Raw genomic sequence first — 9546 nt, 5'->3', positions numbered from 1 at the left:
ACTCTGACTCTGTTGGGAAAAAGTATAAACTGTGTTATATATTGCTCGATCGAAGGGTTTGCAAGAAAAATGGGGAAGCTACGAGCTAAGAAGCTAAGAGAGATAGTGGAGCAGAAAAATGACACGATTTTATAATACCAAAGAGCTATTCACCAGATGTGAAAGCTGTAATGTTTAGTTACGGAATAAGAATGCACGGTTAAATTTGTGACGGTGCAACGCTAAACTAGGACGCGATGTAATATCGTGACGGTGTACGAGGAAGATAAGCAAGAACAACAATGGCGGATGACGATTTGCTGGTGAAAGAACGACGCAGCATTTTACTTTAAAACGATTTTCGAGTCGGATATCGGTTCGTAGACAATAATAGTTACCTCTTGGTGGTTTTGCAATTTATATAAATGACAGTTCTGCGGGAACAGCGCGTATAAGTGCGTTCGTACCACGCTGCACTACAGTTCGGTGCATTATAGCGAGAGCCACGACCTGGGAGGCCTTTCAGATAATGCGGAAAGAGGAGCAAAATAACGATCGAGGCTAAAGGAAGCCTGTCGACTATATCTTGTACAGATATGCATTATGCGTTGTTCGCATTAAGCTTCTTGCGACGGGACATAAACGTACGCTCGGCTGTTACCATCACAACATAGCAATATCGTATATTAATGCAGTTTTGCTCCTTCGTTTCGTGTGCGATTACAAATGTTCGTGACTTATGATTTACCGTCTGTGACGAGAAACGCGTTGCAATCGCGAACAGGATGATTCCATGGGTAAAAAATAAATCGAAATTGTGGAAATCGACCACGCGTACGAACGGAAGAGGATTCTGATTAACGTTCGTTACTTCTGTCACGAAATATTGTTTTTCTACTTTATGCAGTGAGTGGAAAAGTCTCTGATAGGAACAAGAGAAACTAAAAAAGAATATTTTGTTAGAAAGTAACCAGTATCTTTAGTTTCTCTTACGTCTATCTCCGGAAAACGATTCGACAGGTCGCAGAATTGACATTTGAGTATCATTTCGCGTTATTCTTTCATCTTGTTCCCCGCCTCGGCGTAGCAATGTAATAAATTTTAGAGAAAGCGGAGATACTCGCTGCTAAGCACGATATTATCCCAAAACAGTGCGATGGTATTGCAACATTAAGATTCTTCTGCGCCTTTCGAGAATGCAAAGCTCGTGTAAACCTCTCCCTGTTCGAATCTCTCCTCTACGCCCACGATCGCTGCCGCGATAAGTCGCGCGTCTGTTAATTCCTTGAAATACCTAATCGAGCAAATCATCCACCAAAATCCGCGATTCGTATACGCCTAATTTAGATACTCCGCAGGATACGACAGAACAATGACAGTTCGGTTTTGTATTATAAATATAACAATGACGAGGATAAACAGGTATAAACTATGAGGAACAGAGCATAATATTAAAATATTCTCATGTTAATCCAAAAACTTTTATTTCGGTGCTTGTGATCGCAGAAAATGAGTAATCATTTGGTGTGAGGATCCATTGACGAACGACGTTGCTCAACGTGTTCAAACTGAGTAGCCGCGTCGATAAAAAAGGGGAAATACGACCAATCATTTACAAGAAACTTCTAAAACACGGGGAAACCGGTGTCCGATTATTCAAGACACGTTCTTTTTCATGTAAGTTATAAAACTGAAATTTATCCATCTCGGGTTTCTTTCGCAACATTTATATGACATCCTTTAAATCATTTTGTATTTTATCGCGCTCTTCTCGTCATAAATTTTCCCGCAAACTATCGTCTTTCTAGTACCAGTTCCGGTGTTGTAAATAACTTTCTACCTATTTAGGATCGGGAACGCAACCAGCGAATATCGATCGCTAAAATGCTGCTGCGTTTGGCTGTCTCGCGTTTGAGTACTTGGCATTTCGTGGAGGGACTTGGGGACGGCGATTTGTGTGGGATTGGAATGTTTGGGCGCGATCATGTTTTGCTGAAAACATATGTCTATGAATGTTCTACCTATACCAGGCCATCGACCTCTCTAACGAACTATTACACGCTATATGTACTGAAAAATTTAATTCAAGTTAGCTGCTATAAAATACTGGATTATTAAAACGCTACCCAACAATACCAAACGCCCGTAAGTTTGACCCCTCTTCTGTAACACTCTGTACGCACGGCTATTTCTGTGATTTAATTTATACCTAGAATTGAAATTTATGCCGACGTAGTTTAATTGCCGGCGAGTCTTGCAAGGGATTATACAACAGGTGGTAATTGGTACGTGCGCGATTAGAGCAGAAAACAAACGAAGCGTTTAAATCAAGCCGAGAATTATCTTACAAGGTAATTAAATCCATAACTTTCGTTTGGAGTGTTTGAAAGGGGAAAAATTATAAACCTGTTAGCAAGCATTACTCGCAGGGATCGTAAAACGTCGAACGCAATTCCTTTTTCGCAAACGCATTGAGGATTGAAATGTAAATATTTCTGAAATGTTTGTAACGCGTGTACTACTTCCCAACAATGTCGTCGTAATTTACTTGTAACTGTAATATTTCACGTCTCTTAAAAAAATATTTTAAGCTAGAACGAACAATTCAACACAGTAAACAATAAGTAATGGTGGACGCGCGTATAAAGAAATAAATTCGGGAACACTGTCCAATATCGAAGTAGAGTGACTGTAGGATATTTCAATCGTTTCTATAAAAATCGTATAATACGTTATTCACGAAGAGAAATCCCGTATAGATTTCGCTGGTAACTATACGAGACTAAAATAACAGGTTTTTTTGCATGCAAATCTCCTCGTAACAGTGACCCGAACGGAATTACTTTATCGTAAGTGGAACGCCATTACTGTGTTCCAGGAAATTTCAATTCTTGAGGTGTATAAAAGCGTTGCACTCGAATCGCACGTAGGCACGATGGATGCAGGTCCGCTCTTTCACCTGTTATCAAGGAGACTTCATTCACCGAGATATGATGGCGCAATCTCAATGGCGGCGCCATTAAGCGCTCGACTTGTTCGAGTAATTTCACTTCCTTTAAATTGAATTCGCATTAATTCTCAGGCTACGTGTACGCGTTCTCGAAAACCTACTTAACGACGAGGACACATGCTTTCTTAACCCTATCCATTATTTACTTTCCAAACTATAATCTGGTAAACTTAATTACTGACTCGAAACTAATCTCCATCGAACAGCAAAATGGAGGTACCAATTCTTCCTTCTGATTCTAACCTCAAATATGACTATTAAAATATCATCAGCATATACAATGGTTTGATCATCTACACAATTCAATCATGAGTGACGGAATTACGAATAATGAATTTCTTTTCAAGTTATCATTTCAAATTAATTTTAATTCGAAACTGAGCAAACTCGGCTGGACCCGACCGAAAACTTGCAAAGGAAGGATTCGAGTAGCAGTCAGTGGTCGTCACTCGTTTGCACGCGTCGTTAAAAGTATTACAAGTACTTCCAAGAATCCCCGGACACGCGACTCTGTCCTTTTCCGTGGCGCGTTATTTTATTTTTCATGCGACGCGGTTGGCCCAATATTTCCTCCCGCGGGGTGCCCCGAACTCCTTTCAGAATACGATAGACGTTAAGATCTGGCCGGGTTCGACAAGTGCCCCGCGACGCGTGTGCAAACTGCACGCATACTTTTGCTTGCACAGTGAGGGAGTGCAAGGGACCGTCTCGAATCCGACCGTTGCAGTAAAGGCAGCCAGTTACTAGGCAGACACACTCCGATCCAATGCAAATTTTCTCGACACCCGAGAGCACGGATCTGCTAGGCGTGTAGGCGAGAGATGTCCATCCTCTTACAGGACCAGTCCTCCACTCGTACGAGACAGAGCGTCGTTGGTAGTGGTGCCATAGGCGTCACCTAGAGTCTTATCCGTCCAAGGGAGGAATGGAAAAATAGCCTCTTGCTAGATCGGAGCTATTACGTACTCCCAAAATTTTACAATTAAAATGGGCGGTCAAATTATTGTGATCGCTTGTTCGAAGCCAAAATCGTTTCTATTACGAAAAAGCTAGAGTTTGACCAATTTTGATTTAGTCTAAAAGGCAGGGTTTGCTGGATCAGCCTCGTTGACGATTGTATTTAATTTTTGTAATTTATTTCATCTTCCAAACCATAAGCTCATTATTAACTATATTCCTTTCAACAGAGACTTATTGGTTTATACAATTGTGTGTAGTTATTTTTAAATACGTTATGGGATATAGAATTTTATAGAACGATTGTAAAGCGCTATTTGTAGAGCTTCGAGGGGCGCCTATGGCCCAAAAATTGTATAGTAAGGTGGTTAAATCGGGGCACCCATTGGGTAAGTCTGGAAACACATTTGCCTTGTCTATGGTGGCGCCCATGGTTGGTACACAGAGCCAGCACACATCGTGGTGGTTGATACACGGTGCCTATTGGACGACTCTGTAGGTACATACGTACGACTCTGCAGGATCACGTGCAACTTTCCATATCGAGGAGGTTTATAGCTGCGCCTCGGTAGTGGGATAACCAGGGGCGCCTACACGCGTTCGACTTCGACCGCTTCGAACAGAAGTGGTCAATAAGACAAACATCCGCGAATGCGAGACTGCATTCGTGAAACGTGAATGCCAGGAGTACCATCGAAGAAAAGAGATGTTCTCCTCTCGCACGAAACACGTAGAAACACTTCAGATGGAGCGCCTCGATACACGTCGTAGGTATAATGCCCAAAGCAAGGCTATATAGAGCCTAACAAACGTCATCACGATTTTGATAAAACTTTAAAGAGATTTGCAGAGTGGTTAAAAATGAGAAATACGTATATTTCTTTAACGGTAATAATTCAAGTTTAAAAGGTGTAAATAGCCTCTAAAGATTTAAATACTATCTTGAAAACTTGAACATACGAAAACATTCCTTAAACAAATTCTTTTTTCTCTAAACAATCAGGAAATCACTTTTAAAAGCACAGAACGAGTTTTATTTTAATTGTAAAGTTCAGTTTTTTCTATTCTTTCTTATTAATTTCGTCTACTAAAACATATATCATGTTATTTTTAATCAAAAAGCATACAGAATTTGTTTAAAAGACTTCCTTGTATATCAAATAGTTGCGAAGATAGCAACAGAGTTAGAGGGTAGTTTCGCTCCTTCAATTTGAATTACCGCCATTAAAAGAAATGAGTGGTGGGGGGCATGGCGACGCTTTGCGGACATTCCTTATAAGGAACTCAGGATTTATGGGATACGAATAGAAGTTAATTTTATTGTTTTAACAAGAAACTCGTATGTAACTGTTCGACCACGGCGATATCTTCTATAGCTGTGTATACCTGTTATTATTGCATTATGGTAATTATAAATTTAGTTACTTGCGTGAAAAGAGAAGATGAAGTAGAATTTGGAATGAGAGGTTAGGTAAAAATTTTCGGATTACTCAATGAACCACGTGTATGTAAATATGCTGGTATAATTTATTATACGGCATAGATCGTACAAAAATGATAGTTGACTTTTGCAAACTATGCACATTGTGCAATATACATTTTCAATGTCACATTTTACATAGTATCTTACAATATATGTACAAGATAAATAACTAAATTTACTATTTATTGTTAGTTACATACTAAATTAGAGTATAGTTACTTTTAAAGTTCAGACATGTCTAATAAAGCATTTAAATGCGTCGGCATCCAATTCATGCCATTATGACAAACAAATAAAACATTTCTATCTATGTAAGCTTGGACATTGCCTACCTTGTAAACTTGTTTAGCTTCTCTATAACGATTTGGTATAGGCATGAACAGAATACCTCTTTCTTCGCATTTCTTTTGAACAAGGTCTTTAAAACCTTGTGGTATTTGCGATGCCGTTCGAACTGCTTCAGCAAGTCTCTGTAAAGTACAAATATGATGTTATGAAAGTAAAAAAAAATATGTTATTAAAGAAGTCCTAATATGATCAATAGTCTAAATTGTACCTCCATTCTTGGTTGTGCGGTCGGTGGCATCTGTGATATGGTAGGTTGAGTCCTTTCCAAGCTTGTTAAATATGAAACTTGTTCCATTGCGCCTGGTTGATGACTCTGTGGTCCTGTAACTGCTCTATTCATCATATCCAATGCTTTCTTGAAGTGTTCTGTAAATTAATAAATTCCATAGATTTATGAAGTAGTTCGTATAATGCAGATTGAAATTGATATTAGACCACTCACCTTTCACTAAAGGTTCGGCTAGTAATTTTTCATTTAGCATGCCTTTCCATCCCATATACCAATTTGTAACTTGATCGTAATTAGGGGAATGGTTTAGCCAAAGAGCCAAGACTTGTAGCCATTTGGGGAAGAAAAATTTGTCAAGCAATCCTGCCATTATGTGAGATGGAATTAACTCTTTCCATTCATATACCCAATTCCACTGATCCAAATGTTGTTGATGTGGATTAATAACAAATTCCGAAAGTGCTATTTGCAATTTTGGTATTATATTTTTCACTAAAAAGGCCTCCATATCTCCTTTTGCAAAGACATTAGACCATGGTTGTAACATTAGTCTAGCAGATCTGTCGGATGGATGCCATCCACCCAATGCAGAACCTAATTTACGTCGTATTATTGGATATATTAAAGTATCCAGTCGAGTACCTGTAGCAATACAAAGGTGTTGCCTGTTAGACTTTAAAACAGGTATATTTCTATCCCCCCCCCAATCTCATTTCTAGAAACTATGTAGAGCGTATGATCTTTTATTTACGCGCAGTCGACGTCCGATATTCAAAAACGTACGTCAACCACTAATAAAAAGTTAAACTTTTATATTATATTTATATTTTTATACAAAAAATATATGTATCCAATGAGAATGAGTCCAAACATGATCCCATTAGGATTACTTTTAATTACGTACAATCCGATGCACAATATTTGCGATATTGTCGCGAATAAGATTAACATAGAATTCATTTTTTCGGAAAAATCTTGCTACCCCATTATAAATACTCCCATGAAAATATTACGAAAAATATAAAATTTTATTATTATTAGTGGATGATAAATTTCAAGTGTCAAATTGTATGTGCGCGCGGTTCGACTTGGATCGAGACCAAAAATATCGATAAATCGAATCCAAACAATATGGAATCTTAAACAGTGGCCGTCGTTCGTTGTTAGTCAAGAACTTAAAGTTTCTTTTGAAAATATGTTATACTCACGTAATAATGGCAGCCACGGATGAATCCACGTGTGAATCGGTACCGTGTCAGTGAGGGGATTCCATTCTTCGACTTCCAAAGTAAGTTTCGGAAGAATTAATAAATCTAGAATATTTTCTAATATCCAACCTGGAAGCAATGGCATCCAATGTTCGATTAATTCGATGAGCGGCTCTGGTTGTCTACACGTCCACTGTCTAAAATCGTAATAAGTAAAGGTTTTTATAAAGGATTGTTTTGTTTTTATATATATGGTTTTAATTACTTATTGTAACTTGATACATACTGTATGGCTCCTCTAATTGATGGCATCCACGCATTCCAAACAAGTTGGTCGTACGATTGCATAGTTCGCGATTGAAGGGTCGTAGCACCGCTTTCTAAAATACTCTTCCATTGTTCAAATAATTTAATGGGTTGTTTCGGTTGCATTATTGGATTCCAACTAGTCAAACATTCCTTTATTTTTGGACCAACAAAACTGCTAGCCAATTCACCAAGTTCATACATTTTATATTCCTCATAATATTTATCTTGTAAATCTTTGAAAGCTTCTGCAGTCTCTTGTAACGACATCTGATTTGTTTCATCCATTAATCTGTCTACAATATCGAGTACGTTTTCTAACGTGTCAATGAGCTGACCATGTTGGTCTATAACTTTTGACAAATTTTTCTTCTCTGCTTCTAATGCAACTACTCTATCATTCAAATGCCGCGTTCGCCTGTCATTTTGTATAATATCTTGCTCGCACATGTCGACAAGTATGTTTAAATTATGTTGGAGCTCTGGCAGTGCAAAATTAAGTTTGGATTTTGTATCAGTAACTACGACACTTTCATCTGGTCGTTGTTGACCTCCAGCAATTGCATGGTATCCACTTAAAATTCTTTGTTCAGGGCCAGTCATATCTATAACTTTAACTCTGCTCATTTCGTTAGATGACCTTACTTTCTTGCTGGGTTTTAGTTTTCCATCCTCTAAAACCTGATCGACGCTTCGGTAGACATATTTTACTTTCTTCTTAACCACAGTACTATCTCCTTTACGCCACTGAGATAATTTAGCTTTTGAATCTTTTCCTTCTTCTATTTCGTCTTCCTTTTTTTTATCTGCTAATTTTGGGCCTTTTTCTGGGCCATAAGCACCAATTGCGCCTCTACCTTTTCTCAAATGGGCTTCTACTGGTGCGCTTATACCTTGTAATTGTTTACCCAACCCTTTGCCAGGTTCAAAACCCATCTAAATTATTAATAGATTAATAAATATACTTTTGTAATGTAAATTACAAATTGTAATGTTTGAATAAAAGATTTAACAATTTATATGTACCTGTAATAACAGCTTAGCTCCAATGCCTTTTGTATGAACCTCCCAACTGCCCATTCCACTTTGTATTAGTAACGGATTTACTTTACTTTTCTTTTTACGTAAACCAGCAATATCTCCATCTGTGTTTAATGAAAAAGATGAACGTAACGGTGCCATACTTGGTCTTTCATCTTCGGAGCTACAAACATAAAATAGATAAAATATTAAAGTATTCATGTGTATAGTATTAATACTACATTAAATTTCTTCGCATTAAATGCATTACCTTGAACTATTTGGAAATTCTCTTTGCAATTTACTTGTATTTTCATCACTGTCATCATCATCTTTTTCCTCTATCTCATCTTTTGGTTTCCCAGCTTGTTGTATGCCACCTGCTACAAAATTTACAGGGGCTGTATAGTTTTTAGGTCCTTTGTCAAAAGTTTTAAATGATGGTCTAGCAGATAATTCTTCTTCATCGCTATCGTCTGCCCAAATGCCTGAAACAATGCTTGTTTGATTAACGTTTAAAATCATTATCAAAAATAACTGTAAAGCACTGGATTAGAATTTTTTAATAACATAAAGTAGATTAAAGCAAAATTTTTACCAAGCATTTGTTGTTTCTTTGTTAATTTACGTCTAGGACGATTGATATTAAATTCATTGTCAAGATCGTAATCGGTAATTTCAAAACTTTCTACTTCGTCTTCCGACATCCTTTCAATGTTTATTAATACCGTGTATGAAATAAATTCCTAATAGTATTTATTGTATTGAACTTAATAAGATGTAAACAACACGTAGAAATAAATCAAAACAATAGATTGACTATCAAATATTGAAGGTTAGAAATGTTATTATGCGGTTTACTTCAGTTTACAGTGTTACCATACTAACAAACTTCAGTCTACTAAATGCAAGTTCATAGTATTGCAATATTACTTCATAATAGGTTCATTTTATTTGTTAAATACATGAAATAATAAAAAGATGTTTATATTTTGATAGGAAACAT

At 37.3% G+C, this 9546-nt stretch overlaps 1 protein-coding gene across 1 annotated transcript; it reads right to left on the bottom strand.

Moving 5' to 3' along the window:
- Positions 1–5512: 5512 nt before the first annotated feature.
- Positions 5513–9354, bottom strand: LOC122400188 (tuftelin-interacting protein 11). The gene is made up of 8 exons (XM_043401517.1): positions 9139–9354; positions 8812–9028; positions 8547–8724; positions 7501–8456; positions 7215–7411; positions 6220–6648; positions 5986–6143; positions 5513–5899 (listed from the first exon to the last, which is right to left on the bottom strand). The coding sequence occupies exons 1-8, from the start codon at positions 9245–9247 to the stop codon at positions 5651–5653; spliced, it is 2493 nt and encodes an 830-aa protein (XP_043257452.1). The 5' UTR covers positions 9248–9354; the 3' UTR covers positions 5513–5650.
- Between the last annotated feature and the right edge of the window lie 192 nt (positions 9355–9546).

Source organism: Colletes gigas, unplaced genomic scaffold (assembly GCF_013123115.1).
Source record: "Colletes gigas isolate AHSC1104 unplaced genomic scaffold, ASM1312311v1 Colletes_gigas_Sc00016, whole genome shotgun sequence".
Classification (NCBI taxonomy): Eukaryota; Metazoa; Arthropoda; class Insecta; order Hymenoptera; family Colletidae; genus Colletes; species Colletes gigas.
This window is presented reverse-complemented; position numbering and strand designations above follow the sequence as displayed.

Bases quoted from the DNA above. Each gene is read 5' to 3' on its own strand.
- LOC122400188 (XM_043401517.1), bottom strand. From the start codon at position 9,247: ATGTCGGAAGACGAAGTAGAAAGTTTTGAAATTACCGATTACGATCTT. The intron at 9,029-9,138 runs GTAAAAATTTTG...GCATTGTTTCAG, and splicing joins AAAGAAACAACAAATGCTTG to GCATTTGGGCAGACGATAGC. The intron at 8,457-8,546 runs GTACATATAAAT...TTAATAATTTAG, and splicing joins GAGCTAAGCTGTTATTACAG to ATGGGTTTTGAACCTGGCAA.